The sequence below is a fragment of the Vulpes lagopus genome, chromosome 4 (genome assembly GCF_018345385.1).
Source record: "Vulpes lagopus strain Blue_001 chromosome 4, ASM1834538v1, whole genome shotgun sequence".
NCBI classification, from domain to species: Eukaryota; Metazoa; Chordata; class Mammalia; order Carnivora; family Canidae; genus Vulpes; species Vulpes lagopus.
The window spans coordinates 87,782,601-87,809,057 of record NC_054827.1 but is presented as its reverse complement, the minus strand read 5'-3'; the positions used below and the strand labels follow the sequence as shown (position 1 = coordinate 87,809,057).

Genomic DNA, 26,457 nt, shown 5'->3' with positions numbered 1-26,457 from the left:
GTCCTCAGCACTCACCTTGCCATCAAACCAGATGCTTTCATTTCCCTCCGGATCAACATCATCCGTTGCCAAGGTGAGGCAGACCAGTCTCCGTTTCAGCCCCTTGGCTTTAATCTGTTTCAGTGCTTGCTTTCCTATGAAGTCTGCTGGCTGCAGGAATCCAAGATAATGATGATGAATGAATGCTCAGACACTGTGACAAGGTTAGAGATGCAAGCATTTAAATTTGTCTTTGTGATTTTCTCGCCAATTACACATCAAATAAAAATACAGATTGGATCAAACATCTAGACAAATATTTCTTAGTCCTCAAATGACAATATCTGCCACCCTTTCCTTCATAACAGGTTAGACTTAAAGGTAATAACTTGTGATAACAATTTTACCAGAACCACCTGGGCAGAAAACCATAAGGCACGATATTGCGATGGTGGATTACAAAAGCGACCCTTGTATCTAATGGCTCTGGACAGCAGTACTGGATGGTAGTGAGCAACGTACTACTCAATTTCTACCTTTAGTAAGCGTCTTCCAAGAAGGAAACCTGGGTTTTTGAAATGTGATGCCAAAACAAGCCCAAAATGTTGCACATTTCCCTTCTTCAGAATAGTGCTCCAATAAACGAGTCGAACCTTGGATTGCACTCAGTTCACTCAGGAATGTATTGACTGCCCTACTATGTGTAAGGTATCATGCTAGGCCCTGTGTGGGTTCCAAAATTAGATATAGACATTTTGATCAAAGAGCTTATTCTCTAATACTACGGTTTTCAACCTTGTTTTTCCTCCTTCTATCTAACACATGATGGATGACGTTCCTATTCCTAATATGTTCCCCTGGGCACACTCAGAGTTATTCCCAACGCAACACAAGTGAGAGTGACATTGCTCTAGTGATAACCTTGAGTCCATTCTTATGTGTTTAAAAAAAAAGTAGGAATCATGCAAACTACAGGACTTCTACATTTATTAGTCACACACTTTACAACAAACAGGTGAGTGATGACTCCTCAGTGGAGACACTTAACTAATATAAGGAGGCTCAACAGATCTATCTAACCAGGATGCCAAGGATACGGGCTAGGTAAGTGTGAGAAGCTAGTCAGAGGCCAGGAACAGTTAGAGTAGGAGGGAAGGCTGACCCCAGAGGGGTATGAGTAAGGCTCTACGTAAAGGAGCCAAACAAGCATCTCTTATCTTACCCAGGAAATGGGGGAATCTGTGATATACAAATCACATCTCTACAAAGGAGATTTAATTAGAGATTACAATATGAAAAAATAAAATAATTTTAAAAAAGAGATTACAATATGATGGAGGAAAATTCTCAGAAGAGTTCTTATGAAAGAAGAAACAACTTTAATTTCCTTATTGGCCAAAGAAGAAAGGAAACAGTATCTCATGCCAAAAATGTCCTCTGCCACCAACATTTAGGAGTTATACAGCTCTTTCTGCACACAAAACATTTAGGATTGAGATCAGTGAGTCCTCCTAACCTCTCAGTGAAGTAGCGGGAGAGATCCTCACCCTCTGTTTGACATCTCCCAGTTCACTCCTTTACTGGTTCAGACTGCCTAGGCTAAGCCCACAATGAAGTATGATTTCTACAGATATTACAACTTGAAATTACTGACCTTCACAGGAAACTGAAAGTTTCCATTGGCCAAGGTTAAAATAATTGCAAAATGAAAGTCCGATTATCTTCCCCAGTGTGATCCAGATGGTGAGAACAATCTATAAAGTTTTATTATGAAGCCAGATAAAAATTCAAAGACAGCTGGACTCGATGTTATTTAAGACAGGACTGCTGGGGAAAAAACAAAACCACCAACCCATAGAAAAGGCCTGATTGATTGGAATTCCTACGTAGGATAAATTCATGATAACAGAAGTCACTAACACGCTGTAACTGTATTCCAACAGGTATTAAGGGTTAATTGGCTTCAAGCTTACACACTCCTTGCTTGCTGACTTATGTCCCTTAGTCTGTAGCCAAACTAACCTACCTGAGATCTGCAGATCCCCGGCCTTGAGGACCAGACTTTCCCAGAAGGTAAGGCCTGACCACATTCATAAACAGCCACCACTGATGCCAACCGATCTCCTCAGGGTCATGTCAATGTGCAATTAACCACCAGGGCACCAGCATCAGCCACAGGCAGCCCACTCACCCCCCCTCAGGTCCCTCACCTTCCCCTTTAAGCTGTCTACCTTTGCCAAAACAGGGAGATGGTCTTTATAATGTTAGTCTACCATCATCCCAGGCTGCTGGCTTCTTAAATAAAGCAGGCATTTTCCTTTCCCATCACCCCTTATCTCTCCAGTATTAATTTTCCAGTGGCAAGCAGCCAAACCTGACTGCAGAACCAGTTCTAATAACAAAAACAAAATTCATTATAGTTAAAACATGTATGCCTAAATACAGAAAGAACTTTAACAATAATAAATTTTGCTATCTTTTTTAAAAGACAACTTGCTATCATGGAGAAATGGTGATGAGGGGTGCTTTCTAGAGTTATCTATATAGGAATCAATAGAAAATGAAAAAAAAGTTTCACACTTTGTGTGGAAAAGCATTTTATACTGAACGGCCAATGGGCTATTTCGTGTGATTTGTGGAGTGCTAGGAGATGAGGAGATTGCTTCAGAATGGAATCTGGATCTTCCCCTATTAGAAAGCCATATAGATCTTGAAGGTTTTGGGTCTTTCTGAAAACTATTAGAGAACGTTATAATTATCTACTCAATTATCTACTCAACCATTGTTATGCCCCTGGCTGTGTTCAAAAACTGTGTTAGGCAGGAAACATTTGGAGATAAGTAGACTATGTTCTTATGGCTTCTAGGAGATTTGACTCCTTCCCTCCACATCACAACATGCCCAGTCCTGAATCACTTAAGGCCAGTGTCTGCTCCACCTGTGCCAAAAGCTGGCCACGACCAAAGCTTTCAGAAATGGGTCCCTTCATGGGGAGCCTGGGTGGCACAGTTGGTTGAGCATCCTACTCTTGATTTCAGCTCAAGTCATCATATCAGGGTCATGAAATCAAGCCCCATATCAGGCTCCATGCTCCTCTCAAAGTTGGTTTGAGATTCTCTTGCCCTCCCTCTGCCCCTCCCCACAATGTGCACACTTGTACCCTCTCTTTCTCTAATAAATAAATACATCTTGAAGAAGAAGAAGAAGAAGAAGAAGAAGAAGAAGAAGAAGAGGAGGAGGAGGAGGAGGAGGAGGAGGAGGAGGAGGAGGAGGAGGAGGAGGAGAAATGGATCCCTCCAGAAGAAACAAGCTTGATCACGATGCCATCAAGTTCCCCCTGACCATGAGTCAGCTGTGAAGAAAATAGAAAGCAACACTCGTGTGCTTACTCTGGATGTCAAGGACAACAAGCACCAGAGTAAGCTATGAAGGAGCTCCATGACTCTGATGTAAGCGAAGTCAACACCCCCATCAGGCCCGATGGAGAGAAGAAGGCATATGTTTGACAAGCTCCTGACTTTAATGCTTTGGATATTGTGAACAATATTGGGATCATCTAACCGGAGTCCAGCTGGCTAAATCTAAGTTTTTCCACCCTGTTTTAAGAAAAGAAAGAGAGAGAAGAAAGAGAAGAAAGAGAATAAAGAGAATAAAGAGAAGAGAAGAGAAGAGAAGAGAAGAGAAGAGAAGAGAGAAAGAAAGAAAGAAAGAAAGAAAGAAAGAAAGAAAGAAAGAAAGAAAGAAAAAAGAAATCCCTTTGGGATCCTAGGCAAGAGCTACCTGGGCATGTGCTGTGGGGTGAGGGGAATAAGATGTGCTAGAAGGGGGACCTAACTCCACTTCTGCCAAAAATTACAATTTAACCCAAGTCTAAGCAGGAACATAAGATATCAGCTATGAATAAGAAATAGGAAAAGTGGAGGAGGGACCTCAGAAAATTTTTTCAGGAGAGAAAAATTAATAAACTCAGGGAAAATAAATATAAAGTACTATTTACAACTTATTAGACACTTGCTGTGTGCCAGCCACTCTGTGGAGGGATAAACATTCATGACCTCCTTTAATCCCCATGACATTGCTAGGAGATAAGTAATTCTCTGCCGAGTTTATGGAAGAGAAAGACCCAACCAAGTTAAGGGTCTCTCCAGAACCTTAGTTACATAGACACCAAGTCACCACCTTTAGATTTTATCTGTACATTTTTTTTAAGTGACTATACCTAGAGTCTATCATTGGAAGGCACAGTTTATATAAATACTCTCAAGAGTGTTTCTTTTAAATTATTTCTGGCTACTCTGAACCTGTTTTGAACCTGTTGTGAATGATGTTCATGACACAGTATGTTTGTACTATGAAGGAGGATTCAAAAACACTCTAAAGGGATCCCTGGGTGGCGCAGCGGTTTGGCGCCTGCCTTTGGCCCAGGGCGCGATCCTGGAGACCCGGGATCGAGTCCCACATCGGGCTCCCGGTGCATGGAGCCTGCTTCTCCCTCTGCCTGTGTCTCTGCCTCTCTGTCTCTCTCTCTCTCTCTGTGACTATCATAAATAAATTAAAAAAAAATAAAAAAAAAAAAAAACCACTCTGAAGGTTACTATTAATGAAATCTGACATCTCTATCTGCATGTCCCGGAATTAGGAAGTGATCCAGTCAGCATTACTGCCCTCAGGCCTGAATGAAAACACTCCAACAACAACAAAAACCTAATTAAAAGTAAGGAACACCTACTTAAAACGATAAAAGCTAACACCTGCCCCTGGAGACCGCTCTCCCTTCTCAAGCTAACCTTGTGCCTGACATGGAAAGATTTCAAGTGGGGCAAGGCCATTTCACTCTCTTTTACTCGGCTTTTCTTCCAAGATTGTAGATTTTAATCTATTACATAGCTTTTAATTATAAATGAGACAGCTGAAAATATGTCTAAAGTTAAGTGCTGTGATTAAAACTGGTGCTATCAGGATGACCTGAGAGCAAATACATTTAATGAGTCACAGCCAAATTAACTGCAAAAATAGCTTTTAATATATTTGAGAAACAAACATTTCTGGGGCACTGAGACTATAGCTGAAAAATAGTCTTGGCTTATTAATTTTAAAAAGCAGTAAGAGCCATTAAAATAGCCATCTGTAATATATTCTAAATACAACATCCACAAAGATGATAAATTAAGATTTTAAGTGAAATATAATTACTCATCTTATTAGCTCTGTTAGAAGCACTCATGGTGCACCTGAGTGCCTCACTCAGTTGAGCCTTCAGTTCTTGGTTTTGGCTCAGGCCGCGATCTCAGGGTCGTGGGATCGAGGCCTACACCTTGGAGGAGGGTCCGCTTAGGATTCTTCTTCTCCCCCCTCTTCCCCCTCTCCCCACTTGTGCACTGTCTCTCCCCCACTAAGTAAATAAACATATCTGGGTCATAAAAAAGATACTCATATTCCCTCAAAGCACATAGAAATGAAATAAACAGTCTATTTTTGGTTGTGACTCTTAGGTCAAAGCTAATTTAACCGGAGCTGAATTTAACTGGAGTAGTGTTAAGAAGGTTCTGATATGCACAGAGTAGTGGGTTTTCATAGGCCAGGTGTGACTTTATAAAAACCTAGTTCGGAACATTTTCTATACCATTTATTTGGAGTCAAAACCCAACAGAAAATTCAAGGAAGTCATCAGTTTAATTTAATTATCCAAAATCCTTTTAACCTAAATATCAGAAGTCTCCAAAGGCATAAACAAGACAATCATTGTAACATCCTGGGTCCCAAAAGAGCTCCCCTTAGAAACGAGGTAAGCCCCAATGGGAGAATCATGCTTCTGTGCTGACAGATGTGGAGAGAATTGAGAAACCAGCTAGTCGCCTGTCACTATTGGCAGAGTGGAGATGGAAATCCAGGTGACAGACTTCTGCCACTTGTTCCCCAATACTTTACTCAAATGTTTCTTATTTTTCATTTTTAGATAAGGTTTATTTTAGAGCACACACAGGAGTGGAGGGCAGAGGAAGAAGGGAGACAGAGTCTTAAGCAGACTCCCGCTGAGCACAGAGCCCATGCAAGGCTCCATCTCACAACCCTGCCATCATGACCTGAGCTGAAATCAAGAGTTGGACCCTTAACCGGCTGAGCCACCCAGTACCCCAAAACATTTATTTTAAATGGGGCTCAGGGATCATCATTTAAAAACAGGGATAGGAATGCTTCTGTAAGCATGTGGCCAATACTAACCTACAGTCTATGTAAATCTTAACTTTCTTTGGTCAGTTGATGAATACCAGGTACGTCTGTGCTTGTCTTACACTCAAACTGATAAAGCCGTACAGGGGTTCACTTATCTAGGGGGTGAATCAAGTGACCCACCACCCCACCAAGACAGAGTAGACCATCATTCATTTTATCTTCACATCATTAGGATCACAGCTTTTCAGCAGGCAGGAAACTTCAGGGCCTTGCCTGGAGTGATGAAGTGAGTTTAGCACCAAACCTTGAGCCCAGGCTTCTCAATTCTCCATTCCTTTTCCACTATGCAGAGCTTAGAACATTCCACATGTTTATAATGACCACAACTTCAATATCTTTTTATTAGCAAAATATTAAATGATTAGTGTAGCAACTCAACTCTGTTATTATTGGCTGGAAACCAATATTCCTACCTACCAGGTTTTCAATCTCTGCTCTCAGCAATGTCAAAGAAACAATTCATCTAGCATTTTCTAACCAAAATTACTCATCAGTTAAGTATTATTTCTCAAAGAAGTCTTTAATATAACTAGAAAAGTGACCCTCTTAACTAGAAGAATCCCGGGGATAAACAGAAACCTGGAGAAAATATTTAACATACTATTTCAAAGTCAGGCCAAGAATTAGGTTAGTATTCAAACCAAACCAGATTTTTCAAAACTAAAATAGCCTCCATTACATGTATGTTATGATTTTTACTAGATTCAGTTTTAAAGAGAATATTTACTTTTCAGTTTTTGAGTCTAAAATCTAATGGAAAGCCATGGACCGGAACAGACCTGTGGCTTTAGATGTACTCAATGTTTAACTGCATTACCAATAATTACAATATACTTTTCATAATAGTTTTCACCTCTAGACTAGAGTGAGGAACAAATGCCCATTTGGTGTCTCAAGTATAGCAACTCAAGCCTAAATGCAAAGTCAATAATTACAAAAGGAAACAGGAAAATCATAAAGAAATGAGGCTTCACGGGGTACCTGGGTGGCTTAGTTGATTGAGCATCTGACTCTTGGTTTCCGCCTAGGCCAGGATCTCATAAGTCATGAGATCTAGCCCCACATCACACTCCATGCTCAACGTGAAGTTGTCTTGGGATTCCCTCTTCCTCACCCTCTGCCCCAACCACTCATGCTGTCTCTCAAATCAAGAAAGAAAGAAAGAAAGAAAGAAAGAAAGAAAGAAAGAAAGAAAGAAAGAAAGAAAGAAAGAAAGAAAGAAAAAAGAAGGCTTCATCAGTTCAGCAGGGACCCAGGATCTATCTTTCTGGGGTCTTCAAAAATCTCAAAGGGTTTTTTTTCTATAGCTGTTTTTCCCTAGGTACTTTTAGATTCAATTCAATTCAGTAAGATGGAAGAGACTAACTTGTACTGAGGTACCAGATGTTCTCTATCTCATCTAAAAAACTTAGGAGGTGGGTATTTTCTTTTTACAGATGAGAAAACTGAAGTGTTGATAGTTAAGCACCTTGTTTACTTCTAGAACAAGTGGCAGAGCCATAACTCACATTCTTCAGCAAATACTTACTGAGATCCTACTAGTTAACAGACACAGTGCTAGCCCTAAGAATTCTCCACCTGTCCTCAAAGAGCTCACAGGCTATAGCTGAGGCAGCCAGTATTATGGAATGTGCCAAGGACCACAGTAGATCTAAATACAGGGTGCTCGAGGAGTGGGGTTCCCAACACACCCCTGGCTTTAATTACTACCACATACGAATGACCTAACCTAAATCCATGCTTTCGGAGCAGAGGTCCTCAAACCCATGTACTCAGTTGTCACTTGTCTGCCCCACAGCCCCTCAACACCACAACTCCTTCCAATCTGCCAATTACACCCTTTGTGTTTCCCTGTTCATTATCAGGATCCTGGATGCTCCTCGTCATTCTCTTCACAGACACTCCCTCATGTGGTCTCCATCCTACCTTCTTCCTATCACTCACACCTCTTTATTCTCCATCCTATTTGGCCACTACCTCAGTTGAAGCCCTCATCTCTCCACTGGATTTCTTCAGTAATTGGGAAAGTGCTCTCCCAGTCAGCAGGCTAATTTCCTTTCAATTTGTTTTCTATCATCTGAGTGTCACTCCTTTCTCAAAATTCTTCAGTGGCTCCCCAGTGCCCCGAGGACACACTCCAGACTCCCTAGCCTGGCAGACCAGACCCTTCATGGTGAAGTCTCAGTACTTCTCAACATCAGCCCTTGATACTACGTTCAACAGCAAAGTATTTGCTGGGCATCTGTTACATGCCAGCCTGAGCTGGGTGTTAGGGATAAAAAAGTAAACATCTATTGTACACTGCCAAACTTGTACTTGAGAAGCTTCCATTCCTTTCAGAAGAAAATGAAAAAAATAATTGCAAGCTGTGACACATCCAAAAGGATGATGTAGCTGCAAAATTTCTTCTAAAATTTATCAAATATGGTGCATGCCTGGGTGGCTCAGTCAGGCAAGTGTCTGACTCTTGATCTCAGCTCAGGTCTTGATCTCAGGAACAGGCGTCAAACCCCATGTTGGGCTCTGTGCTAGGTGTGGCACCTACTTAAAAAATTATCAAATAAAGTCCAACAATATAGAAAAAGATAGCACATCATTACTAAATGGATTCTGCCCTTAAAACGAAAGTTGGGTTAACATTTGAGTATTAAATGTAATTTATCATTTGACAAAGTAAAAAAATAAAAACCATACGATGGTCTCTGCAGATGTAGGAAAAGCGTTTGCCAAAATCTAATATCCCAATTAAGAACAAAACTTTTGGGGGCATCTGGGTGGCTGAGTCAATTAAGAGTCTGCCTTCAGCTTAGGTCATGATCCCAGGGTCCTGAGATTGAGGCCCCAAATCAGGGCTCCTGCTCCGTGGCCTCTCCCTCTCCCTCTGCCCCTCCCTCCTGGTCAAGTGTGTGCACACTCAACGCGCGCGCGCTCTCTCTCTCTCTCTAATAAATAAATAAATAAATAAATAAATAAATAAATAAATAAATAAACTTTTAGCACGAGGAATAGAAAGGGATGCCTCAATCTGATAAAGAACATCTATGAACAAACTACAGTTAACATCATATTTAATAATAAAAGACTCAAATCTTTCCACCTAAGATCAGGAACAAGTAACAATTCTATTTAATTGTTCAATGTTCAACCAGTGGAGGTACTAAATGCAAAAAAAAAGGCATCTAAATTAGGAAAGACAAAGAATAACTTTTTGTGCACAGTATGACTGTCCATGTAGAAAATTTAGTGCAATCTACAAAAAAATACAAAAAAGTACTAGAACTACTACAGAGTTTAGTGAAGTTTCAAAGTACAAGATCAATATACAAAAGCCAACTGTTAAAAATAAATAAATAAAAAGCCAACTGTTTTCTTTACACTAGTAGTAAATTGAAAATTAAAAATACTATGTAAAAAGTTATTAATATGAAATACTTAAGGATAAGCCTATTAAAAGATATGCAAAATCTGAAAACTACAAAATCTCCTTGAAATTAAAAACCACCAGGACACCTGGGTGGCTCAGTGGTTGAGCATCTGCCTTCAGCTCAGGGTGTGATTCTGGAGTCTTAGGCTCGAGTCCCACATTGGCCTCCCTGCTTCTCCCTCTGCTTAGGTCTCTGCCTCTCTCTCTCTCATGAATAAATAAAATCTTTAAAAAAAAATTAAAAACCACCAAAGTAAGTGGAGAGCTATATCTTGTTCCTCAGTTGGAAGACCTTAATTGACGTATAGATGCAATTCCAGTCTAAATTCCAGCAGTTTTTTTTTTGCATAAATTAACAAGCTGATTCTAAAATTCATGATCAAAGGACCTCAGATAACTAAAACAACCTAAAAAGAACGTATTTGCAGGGGATCCCTGGGTGGCGCAGCGGTTTGGTGCCTGCCTTTGGCCCAGGGCGCGATCCTGGAGACCTGGGATCGAATCCCACGTCGGGTTCCCAGTGCATGGAGCCTGCTTCTTCCTCTGCCTATGTCTCTGCCTCTCTCTCTCTCTCTGTGACTATCATAAATAAATAAAAATATTTAAAAAAAAAAAAGAACATATTTGCAAAGCTACCACAACCTGATTCAAACTACAGTAATCAATACAATATGGTATAAAATTCAATAGAGTCCACTAAGAGTCCAGAAATAGACCTCAATGCATATGGACAACTTATTTTTGACAAAGTTACATAGGCGATGTAGTTCAGAATGTGCAGTCTTTTCAGCAAATGGTACTGGAGACTGCATGTCTATATGCTAAAAAATGACTTCAATTCCTATCTAGTTCTAGATACAAAAATTAACTGAAAATAAATAGACCTATATGTAAAAAGTTGGTAAGAACTCTAGGAGAAAACAGCAAAAAATCTTTATGACTGGATTAGGCAAAGATTTCTTAATACAACACCAAAAGCATAATCCATAAGAACAAGTTTATAACTTTAAAAATTGAAAAATTAAAACTTCTGCTCTTGGAAAGACATTATTAGATGAAAAGACAGACTGGGAAAAAATATTTGCAAAGTATATGTCTAATAAAGGACTTGCACCTAGGATACATTAGAACTTTCAAAAACAAAAACAACTCTATTAAAAATGAGTAAGAGAGGGCAGCCTGGGTGGCTCAGCGGTTTGGTGCCGCCTTCTGCCCAGGGCCTGATCCTGGAGACCCAGGATCAAGTCCCACGTCGGGCTCCCTGCATGGAGCCTGCTTCTCCCTCTGCCTGTGTCTGTCTGTCTGTCTGTATCTCTCTCTGTATCTCATGAATAAATAAATAAAATCTTTAAAAAAATGAGTAAGAGAGTTGACCAGACACTCAACAAATGAAGAAACAGGAATGGTGGTCAGCCACCATTAAGGAAATCAAAACCAAGGGACACCACTACTTATCGAGTAACTAAAGTTAAAAAGACTAAAATGACCAGTATTTGGTAAGGATGTGGTAGAGGAACTCAAACTCTCATGGACTGCTGGTGGTAAGATAAAATATAAAATGGTACACCACTCTGTGAAACAGTTCCTTAAAAAGTTGACATACCTCTGCCACTCCACTCCTGGATACTTACCCAAGAGAAAAGTCGAAGCTAGAAACAACCCCAAAGTTCATTGAGTACATAAACAAATTGTGCTATATACACACAATGGGATCCTACTTAGTATTAAAAGGAATGAATTATTGATACATATAATACCATAGATGACTCTCAAACTAATTGTGCTGAGTTAAAGAATGAAGACCAAAACCAAAGTATATATTGTATGATTCCATTTATAGAAGACTCTAGAAAATGCAAAATGGAGTATCGTGACAAAAAGTTCCTGGGGGAGTAAGTGGGCTGTAAGGGGTTGGGAGGTAGGGACTGCAAAGAGACTTGAACCAACTTCTGGGCATGAGGGATGGGTTCACCATCCTCTTGGTGGTCAGGGTTTCTTTCACAAGTGTCTATCTGCATTAAACCGCAGCAAACGGTGCACTTTCACTATGTCCATTTACTGCAACGTTTAGTTAAGCTGTCAAAATAAATAATTAAAATACATTAAAAGCAATCTAAAGAATTACTTCTGTTCTTAGATGATGATTTCCATAGACTTGCAAAGTTTAAAGCAGGCAGCTAAATAGCACATTTAAGTTTTTAGGGTAGAAACAGACTGTTGTTTCCTTTTTTTTTTTTTTAAGATTTTATTTATTTATTCATGAGAGATACAGGGGGGGGGGGAGGCAGAGACACAGGCAGAGGGAGAAGCAGGCTCCATGCAGGGAGCCCGACGTGGGACTCAATCCAAGGTCTTCAGGATCAGGCCCTGGGCCGAAGGCGGCGCTAAACCGCTGAGCCGCCCGGGCTGCCCCAGAGTGTTGTTTCTATCAGAAGTTGGATGTGTATAAGGACACCAATACAATGGCTGTTGGCTTAATATACTCTGACAAATGTTTCAGGAATGATCAATTCTCTCTCAGCCTAGATTTTACTTCCCCTTTTTCTATTTCCTTTTGTTTTTCCTTTATCATTAGCAATGGAAATGGGTAAGAGAATAAGGATGGCTTAATTAAAATGTCACAGTTATGTGGCTCATATGGATAACAGTACCACGGTCTTTCCTTAACTACTCTGCTGGGTGGTACTTCATAGGATTTTAGACCTATAAGGGAGCCCTTGTTTTATAGACCAGCAGCCTCAGGAGTAAAATTAAATGAAATGGCTTTCCCAAGGCCACACAACTAGAATTTGGCAACTTTTTTAAAAAATTCATTTACTGCCCATTAATAAAAATAAAAAAAGAGTGCACACGTGAGAGAGAGGTATCTGAGGCAGAGTATATTAACTCTACCCTAGCCACAGTAGGTCACAGGTTTACTTCCAATTGATTCACTACTGACTCTATAACACCTTCCTCTGACCCATCCACTTGTCTTTCCATTCTCCTATTTACTGACAAGACCACAGCAGACAGAAGGCTGAAAGAACTAAGAGTGAGTAGTTCTCGATCTTCATTGTATAATAAAACCAAGAAACCCAGACCCTACCCCCAGAGTTAACCCAATTGGTTTGGGGTAGATCACTGTTCTAAAACTGGAGTGAGCACCAGAACCACCTGGAGGGCTTGTTAAAACAGGTTATTGTTATTGGGCCCCATCGCCAGAGTTTCTGATTTGGGGATGGTACTCAAGAACTTGCATTTCTAACCAATCCCTAGGTAACATGGATGCTGTTACTCTATGAACTACACCTGAGAACCACTCGGGGGGGGGGGGGTATGATAATTTTTAAAAAGTTCTCCATGACAGTTAAATACACTCAGTTGAAGAGCGTTGGTCTAATACAATCACTCTCAACCTTTTTGGGAATCATCTGGGGAATCAAAAACACAACACAACACCACTGTTGCCTGAATCCCTACCTCCAGAGATTCTTTTTAAACTGCTCCACGTTGCAGCATGAACCTCAGATTTTTTGAACATATTTTCAAACATATGATCCAGATGATTCTAATGTACAGCCAAGACTGAGAGTCATTAACAATTTTATGCCTCAATCCCTATTACCATAATACTTAAAATTTCCCCAGAGGTGGGGAATTTTACTTATACATCTTGAAAATCCCTTCCTAACTTGTCTGTGAACAAGGATTTATTTCCACTTTGATGTTTTAATAATGCTAACGTGTATCGAAGCCTGATGATTCTTTGCCTGTTTTGCTTACCAGTTATGCTTTAAATAATTTCTCAAAAAGAAACATTGTCTTCTACCTTGTGGTTATTGTCACTTTATTCTGCTTCTATTGGCTAGAAGCCCATGATACAGTAAGAGAGGGAAAGAAAGAAATTGGGAGTATCCTTAAAAAATTCTCCTTATCTGCTTAAATATGGTTACATTTGTACTTCAGTCTCTGAATCTTGGTTCTCTCCAAATGGACAAAGATTCAGTATTTCCAAGAGGAAAACTCCACTACTACTTATGATTCCACCCTAAGGCAGGTGATTTTCCTTTTGCTTGTCGTTAGTGCACTTTGTTTCTACCTAAACACACACAACCATTAATTTTTCCCCAAAAGTAACTTCTTTTGTAATTTATAATACCATTAATAACAGTGATATAAGTTGTTTCAGATAAAGGAATTTTAGTTGAGATTTTAAAGTCTGTATTTAATTATTTTTGCCTGTATCAGCGCTCTGGTTAATGGTTCCTTTCCAGGCTCCATGCTCATTCTCCACGAGATGGCACTGTTGTGTACTGCTCAAGACCCTCCTGGAGCCGACTGGTATTTTCAGAATATTGAGGTTTCCTACAGTTTTGTTTCAAGCCTCATGAGATCAGAGACCATCAGGAGTTATGTCTTTAACTGGGAGACCTGTGGCCTAGCCAGGTGTTTGATAAATTGTACTTACTGTTGCCCAGGAGGAGAATGACCCCGTGCACAGCTCTGTCTTCCACAGAAGCCAACGCCGGAGGCTCAAACAACTCTAGGAAGTCAGCGAGGCAACTACCATGCACTGCTCTTCTTTTGCCATCTATGATCTCTCAATACTCCACTTTTCTTTTCCTTACTTTCCTACGAGTTTTTGGTGAGAACACAGTTCTCTCCTAAGAGGCCTGATGGCCCATCTCCTCAGCCGCTTATTTTCCTTCTTAGTATGGCTAAAGCAGCTCTTCTGATCCTACCATCCAGTACAAAATCAGTTACAACAAAAACCATGTCTGTGGGAAGCATTAATAAATAAAATGTTGTCCATGCATATCTTGGGGTCCTGTTGCCAGAAAAACCTTCCCGGGGAATTATTCAGGGCTCATTAGCCCGTGAAGGGAAAGGAGCTTGTTGGGGGAACTGGTGGGTGAGAAAGCCCCCCAGTGAGGTCAGAGCCCCTTCACCACTCTGTGCTGGTTTCCTCACCCTCAGGGGGGTACTGAGCCATCCCCGGGGCCCTCCCTGCTCCCACACAACCTGCGTCCTAAAATATTTCCCTTCGTGTTATGGCTTATACAATTGCTGTGTAAATGTTTAAGGGCCAAGCAGGGAATTTTACATGTTTGCTTCAAAGGGAAAGAAAGAAAAGGTCTTTAAACAATTGTAAAACACCAGGATTTTTTTCTTAAATTTTGTTTTTATTGCTATATTTATGGAATGTAAACATTCCTCTGTCTTAGCTGCTTCAGTTTTCATAGACCATCAACTTTCCAAAGCAATTTCAAGTGGCATGATCTATTCTTTAAAATGTAATATGAGGCCAGATTGGTACCATTTTTGTTTTTAGGCACAGAATGTGAATTATGAAGTTACACAGTTTAGCTTGTAATGTTAATCAGGTTTTCAGAAACCTGTTTCATACTATAGACTGCTAAAAAACAGAGATGAGGTTGTTGTGAAACCACATACAGGATCTGGACAAAGTTGATTCAAACTAGTCACCGGTCCTGGAAATAGGCTAGCATCACTAGGATATCCACTAACTAGCTCAGGCCCAGCTCCTGCTACATGGACCCTCACCCAAAGAAAGCATTAGAAATTAACTCCATGACACCAAAATGAGAACCAACAATTCAGAAATCAATAAAAAGCCTACCACAAATCAAAATCATCTGTAAAACGACTTAGTTCTGAGCTGGGCTTTGGTTATTGAAATAATTTAAAGGAACTAATAAATACACAATCCACACCTGCTTATGATCATAAAGAGAGTTTCAAAAACCCAATTTCAACACAAAGAGCTCATTTATCTATGCCTTCTCCCCAAACAATAATACCCAAACACTGTGAAGCAAGAGAGTCCGTTATCTATTTACCTATTGGTGACCAACCACAGAACTTTAGTGCTTTCAAGAGTCAGACCATTTTTAATCCTTATTTTAAACAGCTAAACCAAGACTTCTGTTATCAGAAAGAGCAATCTGCTGCAAGGGTCTGCCCAAATTCCAAGCACCTGCTTTCTCTGGTCTGGAGGCAGATGGTACACCATAAAAATAAAAGTCATAGGGAAAACATACAGAAAGATATTCCCTTTAAAACCCTTAAGGAGGTTCTTTTTCCTAAAATCTAATACTATAAATATACATGTTTATGTTAATATCTTAGCTTAGAATTTGGGAACTTGAGGCAGGGGCATTAAAAAAAGTTTCCTTAGCCTGATTCATATGCATGCATTCACATATTTCCATAGAATGGGAAAACGGCCTTTAGCTTAATAGCACCTAAACAGGGCAGTTTATTTCTGGAATTCTAACAAGTAGCCTACACAGCCGCAGCTGTTGTCCTATCCTTCAATATTACCACTAACTGCATCACTATTAAGTTCTTTTCCAGTAACTAAGACACTAGTAGGTGGGTGTCTGAGTCAGCTCGGGCTGCTATAACAAAATCTCACAAACTTGGTGGCTTTAACAACAGGAAATTATTTTTCACAGTTCTGGAGCCTGGGAAGCCATAGATCAAGGTGCCGGCAACTCAGCTGACCTGTGAGTGTCCTCTTTCTGCCTTGCAGACAGCTGCCTTCTTGCCATGTCCTCACAACCAGAAAGAAAGTGAGCCCTGGTGTCTTCCTGTTCTTGTAAGAACACCAATTCCATCATCGTGGAGATCCCACCCTCATGAGCTCACCTACACCTGATTACCTCCCAGAGGCCCCACCTCCAAAGAGCATCACATGGGGGTTAGGGCTTCAACACAAGAATTTTGGAGAGATACAATCATCCAGTCCATAACAATGACATCACTTCATTTATAGCTGTAGGATGTGTATAGGTGATCCGGGCTGTGATAAATATGGTTTTCCACCATAATTATGTAGGATGGTGCTTCTCAAACTTTCGGTGCATCAGAATCCCCTGCAGCTTCTTATAACAAAGGTTTCTTGGCCTGAGCACCAGAGATTCTGACTTAGCAGGTCTGGGGTAGGATCTGAGAATCTGCGGTTCTATCAAGCTCCCAGGCGATGCTGACTTTATCTGTGTGAGGCCCACACTCTGAGAACTGCTGATATAGGGATTCCTTCTGGAATGTTACTATCAGTTATCATATTTGTACTGGCTTCTCAACAAATAACCATTTTACGCGGAGCACATTTGAAATGCTGCACTTACATACAATAGGGCTTCATAAGCAGATGGATAGATCTGCTGAGGGGAGATTGTCTACGCTGTGAGCACGCAGGGAGAGTCGATTAATGCTGTATGTTTGATTAGCTACTGTGCACAGCTCCACAGATCACCAGGATTTACAAGGTCTACTGACATCTTATCCTTAGTAATTTTTATCTCAAAATTTACATTTAGCCTCAAGTTGCTGGATTCTGCGATCTTACATCTATATGCACACTGCAATATTTTGAATCGATACTCAATTTTGACAAAAGCTTAATACAAAGCACCTGAGCAATGCTTAGTATTTATGTTCAATTCATTTGTCCTATAATCACACTTGGTTAAATTTTCAAGCATGGCTCTGTCCATGCTTGAAATTTTCAAATAGCCCCTAATTTTAAGATTCACTGCAAGTACACTTTGGAATGTAAACATACCTTATTTAGCTTTATAAAATAATCCAGCCCAGCTTCCAAGGGGTTTGTATCGCAGTTCATCTAAAAGGGAAGCACACATTTTTTTTTTTTAAGATTTTGTTTTCCAATCACCTCTACACCCAGTGTGGGGCTTGAACTCACAACCACGAGATCCAGAGTCACATGTTCTACTGACTGAGCCAGCCAGGAGCCCCCTGAAAATATCCATTTTAAATCTTAGATGAGTGAAAATCATTTCAGTAACATCACCTTCCTATGTTATTTTTTTAGAGAAGAGAAACACTTTTGGATTTTGAACATAGATTCTGAAAGGAAACTTATAAACTGGTCTTTAAAGTAATTTTTTAATCTAAAATTGAAATGTAGCCTGTCAGCAAATATTATCTATCATTTGAGTAGCATATTAGACCCTAAAATTCAGTTTGTTCCTGTGGCTCTTTTACTGACAAATATATCTGAAGGACACCACAACATGCTGTTCCTCTCCGAAATAAGACTTTGATATGCTTTTATTTAATCGTTTTACATAGCTAGATTTTTGAAAAGTTATTAGGTAATTTACTTATTTTACAATTAGCCAGGAATCAGGACAGGTGGAAGAGAAAGCAGGTGGTAGCAAAGTGGCTTCAGTAGAGTTCAGGAACGAGACTGACTCTCAGCCTTGTCATATGTGGTCGAGTAATTACAATACACTTTAAGTGGAAGCTAAAGCCACTCTTTGGGACCCAAGTCACTGGGTTTTGTTTGTTTTGTCATTGTTTCCTTTTGTACCAAGAGAACAGTCTCAAGTCCATGAAAGGTAGCCAAACTTTTTAAAACGACAACATAGCACTCATATAAACGAGATGAGTAATATAAACTTGTTTCATAGGATGTCAAATTTGATCAATTTGAGCAACTCTAAACTTTTCTTTTATCTGCTCAAAATTTCAGAATCTTCTCCAGGAAAGAAATGAAAGCACCGAGACTGCTAGCGACCGCTAGAGGGCGCGCGGGCGCCGCCGGGAAGGCGGGGAAGCTGGGGGTGCCGGGGTGCTGGGGGAGCTGGGCCGGGGGCGGGGGCGGGTAACGCGGGAGGGCTGCGAGGGGCCGGGGGTGCTGCGGGAGGCTAGGGGGTGCTGGGCGGGGGTGCTGGGGTGCTGGGCGGGGGTGCTGGCGGGGGCGACACGGGAGCGCTGCGGGGGAGCGGGGGGTGCTGCGGGGGCGAGGGGTGCTGGGGTGCTGGGGGTGCTGGGCGGGGGTTGCTGGGCGGGGGGGACGCGGGAGGGCTGCGGGGGGCGAGGGGTGCTGGGGGTGCTGGGCGGGGGGGATGCGGGAGGACTGCGGGGGGCGAGGGGTGCTGGGGTGCTGGGCGGGGTGGGGGTGACGGGGCCAGCTCTCCAGCTCAGGCCCGGGCCTGCGGGCGCCGCCGGCCCTCCCCCCCCCCCCCCCCCCCCCCCCCCGGGGCTGAGCGCCCCTCCAGGCCTGCGGCCGCCCCAGAGCCCAGGCGGCCCAGCGGCTCCAGGAGGCCGCCCCACCCGGTGCCCGCCGGTCCCCGCGCGGCGGTGGGTTCCTGGGCGCAGGGCTCCGGGCCTCAGCCACACCCGCTCGGTTGTGATTTCCCCCGAAAGGTGCAAGAAGGAAGCGGGCTGGGCGGCACAGGCGGGAAGAACCTGAGGGACAGCCGCCAACTTGGGGGCCCCCCGCCCCCCCTGCGGAGATGCTGCGCGGGCCCTGCGCCCCCGGGGGTTGGGGGGGTGGGGGGGCGGGAGGAGGGAGCCCAGCAGGGTGAATGGGGTCGTAGTTTCCCCGACTTTCAACTGGGCAATGAATGAAGGGGGGAAACATCTTCCCCTAATGAAAGAGTCATCTCACAACTCGGAATTTCTCTGACAGCCAGAGCCGGTGTTAACGTGCTTAGAACGAGCCCTTATGCAAAACTCAGATACAATACAGAAAATTTGGGTGAAGATGCTGGCGTTTCAAACCTCTGACCCCCAGGCTCTGAAAGCCTTCTCCAGTCTTAGGGCGTTCAAGGCGTAGGTCCCGAAGTTGTCGATTCCCTCCTCCTGGCCTGCGTCCATGACAATGTCATAAAGGGCCGCAGAATCTTCTCGTCTATGGTACAGCTCCCAGCCCAGCTCACCTGCAACAAACCCACAAGGACCGCACTAGGTAAGACCAGTGATTACCAGGCCTAATGGGCATTAGCTAAGACACGTAAAGAAACGAAGAGAGGGGATCCCTGGGTGGTGCAGCGGTTTAGCACCTGCCTTTGGCCCAGGGCGCGATCCTGGAGACCCGGGATCGGATCCCACGTGGGGCTCCTAGTGCATGGGGCCTGCTTCTCCCTCTGCCTGTGTCTCCGCCTCTCTCTCTCTGTGTGACTATTAAAAAAAAAAAAAAAAAAGGAACGGAGAGAGTCCACTTACAAAACAGGGACACGGCTGAGTTTTAAATCTTTTTTTTTTTAATTTTTATTTACTTATGATAGTCAATATGATAGTTAATACAGGAATTAACCTGCACTCTTGACCTCAGCTTCATGATGCTGGCATAGTTAATCACCGTCAGGGTTTTTAGAGACCTGGGTGGCTTAGTCAGTTAAGCAGCCTCTTAGCTTCAGCTCAGGTCTTGATCTCAGGGTCCTGGAACGGAGCCCCATGTCAGGCTCTGTGCTCATCAGGGAGTCTGCTTGTGGATTCTCTCCCTCTCCCTTAGCACCCCCCCCCCCCACCGCCGGCCGCTCTGTCTCGAATAAACAAATAAATCTTTATTTTAAAAAAAGAAGAAAGAAAGAAACCTCAATTCCCACTCATTACCCTCAAATCACAAGGCTTAAAAATATAAGCAACTGACAATTTTTCAAATGGTCTTCAGTGTGGGACAGCATTTATCTCTAATACTCTTCTTCCCCACTTTTATTCACCATTAGAGCTGTGGGCAAAAACCAAAGGAAATGAAACCCAACTCAAATAGTTGGTTTATTACTTATTCCGCTTATGTTTTATTCTAGTCACCATTTTGCCAAGGTCAGGTGAAAGGACAGGGAGGTGTACAGCAGAAGCCCAGGGAGGAACTTTAGCCTTCATCCTCTATGTACGTTCTCCTCGTTCCCTTGTTGAGGGCTGACGGTGATCTGTTTCTCCAGGACACTGCCAGAACCTGAGTCACATGTACCTGAAGGGATGCCTGAGCAACAAGTACTCTTTCTATGAAAGAACAAGGAGGGCTAGAGGGAAGTTGGAAGTGAGCTCACGGCACCAAGGCGGACTGAGAAGCATTCATTCATCTCTATTTCAAATACCTTCTATGCACACGGTTAGATGCTATATGAAGACTTCCCTAAAAGAGCCTTAGTGGTAATGCTTTAAGAGAAGGGCCTGATACATTTAAGAGATTATTATGAGAGATTCCATGAGAGACCATCTTGAATGTTGCTAGGTAGAGTCAGGCTGGCCTGAATAGGCTGTCAAGCCTTCCAACTATTCTACAGCTGGCCTCTTCCAACTTTTGAATCCACCCTTCCAACTAGTAAGCAGCTATGGGATTAGAACAACAATTGGAAATCTGGGAAATGACCCTCCCAGACTAGGAGGGAAGAGCCAGAATTATTGTAAGAGTTGGACAGGAGGAAATCTTCCTCTAAAGTTATCCTGACAAGACTATGTGTGTGCGCACACACGTGTGTATGTGTGCATGCACCTGTGAGTGTGTGTGTGTGCACAGGCATATATGCATGTGCACATGTTCATTTGTGCTAGCTTCTTTTAAATTTTAGAGACTTTCTCTTAAATTTTAGAAAATTGTTTTCCAGTTCTTACCAGTATAAGATATCCTAATAGCAGTGACAGGAATGTCTGAAACCTTTAGAGACTTGGTTTGAAGAAACTTGAAAACATCATCACTAAGATCTTCAGCAGTCAGTTTCTGCAGAACCTTCCTTGCATGGGGCCCTGCAATACCAAGGACTCCAAGCTCATCGGTTATGTTTTTAATTTCAACATCATATCCACCGTTGACTGCCTCTTCTTCAATCCATCTGCATTTGAGTCATAAACATTGTGTTAAATCTTGCTTGAATAATGCATGGTGGTAACATATTAATTCTCGGAAGACATGCTCTGTGTCTAGAATTACCAGGAAGCCCCAAGAGTGTCATCTCATATAATAACCTAATTTTTTAAGTTGAGGAAACTGAGTCCCAGAGATGTTAAGTGATTCTCTTTAAACCACTCACTTATAAATTTGGGGATAATTTTTCATAGTACAGAAGGATCCTTCAATTTAAATAGGCTCTGCCACATAATTCTTTCCAACAGTGACAGCCCTATTGCATTTAAACTAATGATTCAATCTTCAAAAATTAATTTAAACTCAAATTTTCTCTAATACCTATACACGGAAGGCACATTTGTGCTGCTACAGGTTAATAATGTGCCTGCCACCAGACACTTAATTGCTTTGACAATCACAAGGAAACGATAAAAACTCTAAAGACTAGTTTCAATTCCTAAGGCTTGATGAGTTATTGGAACCCAGTTTTAGGGTTTGTTTATCATTTACTGAGCAGTCCCTGGAGCTACATAAAATGATCATCTGGATTTACCAAAGCTAAGCTACTAAGATACATCTTGGGTTGGAGGATATAATTCGCATCATTTTACAACCATAGTGAGAATTTCAGAGTACAACATTTATTAAACAATAGCATTCCAAATGTTTTTGGAATGCTAAAGACTACAGATTTTATAGTAGACTAAATCATAGACCAAAGATTCACGTGAAGGATTGTCTTGGCAAGTCAACGATTTAAATCTTGCGGTGGGCCAGAGAGCACAAAGCATCAAAAAGGAAGATGATAACCCCAGGTAGGCAGCTTACTCAAATGGACTGAACATGGGCATCAGAATAAAAAGGACTGGCTTAAGCAAGTTACTCTAACTCAATCTTCAGTTTTCTCATATGAACCTTGCAGATATATCTATTAGAATTAATTAAGATAATGTCTAAAAAGAGTTCTGACACATTGGTGTTATCTAATAATTGGGAATTAATATTATTAGAACCAATAAACCCTATGGATGGACTACCTTTTGAGGAAGTGGGGACAGGGTCCCCACTTCAAATAATTTCCTATAAAAGATATGAAGTTTATTTGAAACGAAAAGGTTTAAGAATTAAAGTTGTAAATTCAACTCTTGGTAAAAGAAAATTTCACTGTAAGATTGAGTCAATACATAATCAATATAAAATTTTCTTATTAGGTGTGCACTTACCTAAGATCATGAAGTTCTGATCCAGAACCAGTTATTAGTAAGAACTCCCCAGGAGTTTGGTGAGAAACAGTCAACTCAGCATACACTCGACCTTTCGGCGTCAACATGTGACTTATATTTGTAAAACCCACCTATGCAAAACAATTTAAAATTACCTCAGGATGAAATAAAAATGTTACATATTCTTTTAACACAACATGTCAACAATGAAAAAAATCTGAATCTTATCATTTGTATCAATTGTGTGAACTATTTTTAAACCTAAACCCAAAATTAATTTTGAAGTTCTTGGTTTAAATGATCATTATAACTATTCGTCATAAAAAGTACACTTCAGTGAATTTTGCAGTTCCCTATTGACACAATTTAGCAAAGTCATAAGGTCCTTGGATGATAATTTGTTCAACAAAAATTTAAATTAGAAAATTAGTTAGAATATTCATGGTCAGGTGAGGAGTTCCAGCATTCATACAGGAATCATTAGGCGGACTAAAGTAACATGCTAATTATGCTAATTGAAAAAAAAAATAAGAGGACAAAGAATTAAGCAGGCCAAAATCCTGAACCTTGTACCCGTATAAGGTTATTTACCTTTGGAATGACATTTGCAAAGAGATGGTCCAACAATCTAACAGAGTCTTGGCCTTTGATGTTAAACTTGCCAAAGGGTGACAGGTCAATAACCCCTACTTTTTGCATAACCTGTTTATACTCAGATCCTACAGGCTCAAACCAGTTTGTGCGACGAAAACTGGGCCTGAAACACAATATTTGTCATAAAATAACTGTCATTCATTTTCAAAAAATTACAAAATATTTATTAAATGCTATTAATTAGGAAATCCCATGGGGGGGGGTACCAACCTAATGTTCTGTTCTGTGAATCATACACATATGGTAAAAACTGATTTTTGTTGTTGTTGGTTTTTTTTTAAGATTTTATTTATTCATTCATGAGAGACACAGGGAGATAGAGAGAGAGGCAGAGACACAGGCAGAGGGAGAAGCAGGCTCCATCCAGGGAGCCCAACATGGGACTCGATCCCAGGTCCCCAGGATCACACCCTGGGCTGAAGGCAACACCAAGCTGCTGCGCCACTGGGGCTGCCCTAGAAACTGATTTTTTAAAGTTACTCTTCTATTCCTTTGACCCATTTTACAGTGAACAAAGTAGTATTAATTAACTAGAAATTAAGATAGGACATATGGGCTCTCAAATCTGGAAGAAAGCATAGAAATCTACCAGTCCTGAGGTTTTCAACCTTGATGCATATTAGAATTGCCTGGGTGGGACGCCTAGGTGGCTCAGCAGTTGAACGCCTGCCTTTGGCTCAGGGCCTGATCCCAGGATCCAGGATCGAGTCCTGCGTCGGGCTCCTTGCATGGAACCTGCTTCTCCCTCTGCCTGTGTCTCTGCCTTTCTCTCTCTCTCTCTCTCTCTCTCTCTCTCTCTGCCTCTCTCATGAATAAATAAATAAAATCTTAAAAAAAAAAATCACCTGGGGAGCATTTAAAAAATACCAAATCTTTTTTGGACCTAATTAAATCAGAATGTAGTGAGGTAGAGCTATTTTGTCCAGTGCTTCTCAAACACTGATGCAACTACAAATCACTTCCACTTGCTAAAACGCAGATTCTAATACAGCAGGTCTGGGTTGGGGCCCTATATTGTGCATCCTAACAGCATCCCAAGTGATGCTTATGCTGTTGGTCCACACCTAGAATAAGCAAGGACCTGGTCCCAACATCTTCATGTTTTAGAGAAAAGGCACAAGGTGATTGACAAGGCTTTTGCCTAAGTAAATGACAGAGCTTGGGCTGGAACAAAAGTCTACTGGCTCATTTAGGGTCCTTTCTACTTGACAAAGTCATCTTCTAATGTGGTATTTTAACTGCAGAGCAGAATATTGTCTGCTAATGAGTTTTTGGCTGTTAATTATTAAAATAAAAGAAACAGGTCAGATCCAAAGACCAAAGGTGATCTGGCATCTACCTGAGTCATTTAGAAAAAAACGAACCAGTGTTTTGCCCCCAGATATTCTAGGCTGTCTACTCTGCCCAAATTCATTAATCAACAACTGAGCCTCTACTATGCTTTCTACCATTTCTACCATTTGGATCTGGTCTTAAAGTAGACATCAAAACCTATTTAAATAAGCAAAATGACAAGACCAAAAAAAAAAAAAAAGAGGTAACAATTTCTAGATTTTTAAAAAAGATTTTCATTTATTTTTGAGAGAGAAGGAGAGATCAAAAGAGAGAGCTGGAGCTGGGGGAGGAGCAGAGGCAGAGGGAGAAGCACAATCCCTGCTGAGCAGGGAGCCTGATGTAGGGCTCGATCCCAGGACCCTGGGATCACGAGCCAAGCTGAAGGCACTTAACTGATTGAGCCACCCAGGAGCCCCACAATTTCTAGATTTGCTATTTGTTTTCTCTTGGTTTATGAATTCTTATGAGAAAAAATACATAATCACTATTAATCCCAAATGACAACAATGGCATGTAATCCAAATACAACAATGACAACAACTTTAGAGGAATTTGGAGAATTGTTTTAGTGACATGGTTTATGGTTTAGCTTAATGTAAAATGCTAAGTAAACAATCTTTCCCCCTAATTTATCAACAGTACGTATAGTTTGCATGACTCAGTGCACACACATTTGAAAGATGTTGCTATGAGCTCTTCCTTGATAAACAGAAAATCCATATATTTTTAAAGATTTTTTTATTTATCCATGAGAGACACAGAGAGAGGCAGAGACAGGCAAAGGGACAAGCAGGCTCCCTGCGGGGAGCCTGACAGGGGGCTCTATCCCAGGACCACAGGATCACACCCGGAGCCGAAGGCAGACACAACTGCAGAACCACCCAGGTGCCCAAAAATCCATGTTTTCATACTATTTCCATATGATGTGATTTGAGCAAGCATCCCAAACCAGGACACATCTTTAGGAGCCAAATGAAGCCATGTGAGGGTTTAGAGGGGATGGGGAAGGGTCCCCTGAGCTCCTGGAAAAATGCCAAGTGGAGGCTTCACCTGAGCTGGCTGTAGGACTCTGAAAGCCACATGGGGCCTAGATCCAAGCCAATATCACGTGGGAAAGATTAATGCTTCCACTGCCAGAAAATAATTTTTATAGGAAAGGCTCAATGCTCTTTGGAATGGGGTGAAGTGACTTGGGGAGGGGGGAGTAGCATTTCTCTTGTCCCTCCATTCTATCTCTAAAATTTCATTCTACATTCAGAGCCACAGGCAGGTTACGGCATTCGCTTACCTGTACTGAGTGTCCTGACCCGGTTTGTAGAACCAGTGTGGCTGCTCCCAGCCTGCATGAAACCCCATGGAACACTTAGACTCCAGGGTTTTATAAAGCCCACTGACTCGCTGAGTTGGTCTCCCCGCAAATCGTTCTTCTTTAGGATAACCAACTGAAAGAGGAAAATTAGTACCTAAATAGCATATAACCAAAACTATAAACAACTTTGAAGGGAATCAGAAAATATAAAACTCAGTTCTTAACATCCAGCAGCATTTATTTATGAAATTTATGTAAAAGATAGTAACTATAGGGTCTCCTGGGTGGCTTAGCGGTTGAGCATTGGCCTTTGGCTCAGGGTGTGATCCCAGAGTCCCAGGATCGAGTCCCACATCGGGCTCCTTGTGAGGAGCCTGCTTCTCCCTCTGCCTGTGTCTCTGCTTCTTTCTCTCTTTTTATCTCATGAATAAATAAATAAAATCTTTTTTAAAAAATAAATGAAGTCTTAACTTGAAAAAAAAAAAAGATAGTAATTACACTTTTGTCGTGACCATTTCACAATGTATACAAATGTCAAATATGTTGTAGACCCCGAAAGTAACAATATCATATGTCAACCACACTGCAATTTAAAAAATTATGTAAAGAGTGCTTGGGCAGCTCAGTCAGTCAAGCGACGGACTCCTAGTATCAGCTCAGATCATGATCTCAGGGTCCTGAGTTTCAGCCC

The 26,457-nt window shown here is 41.5% G+C and overlaps 1 protein-coding gene across 3 annotated transcripts in view; it reads right to left on the bottom strand.

The window, feature by feature from the left end:
* Nucleotides 1–26,457, bottom strand: part of DMGDH (dimethylglycine dehydrogenase) — a 67,480-nt gene that overhangs the window by 12,486 nt on the left and 28,537 nt on the right. For all 3 annotated transcript variants that reach the window (XM_041751664.1, XM_041751662.1, XM_041751663.1), the window contains 7 exons: nt 25,746–25,899; nt 23,060–23,225; nt 22,469–22,599; nt 21,014–21,231; nt 19,178–19,335; nt 17,211–17,270; nt 16–150 (listed from right to left, as the gene is read on the bottom strand). In XM_041751664.1, coding sequence (XP_041607598.1) covers nt 16–150; nt 17,211–17,270; nt 19,178–19,335; nt 21,014–21,231; nt 22,469–22,599; nt 23,060–23,225; nt 25,746–25,899 — 1,022 coding nt within the window. The remainder of the gene's footprint in view (nt 1–15; nt 151–17,210; nt 17,271–19,177; nt 19,336–21,013; nt 21,232–22,468; nt 22,600–23,059; nt 23,226–25,745; nt 25,900–26,457) is intronic.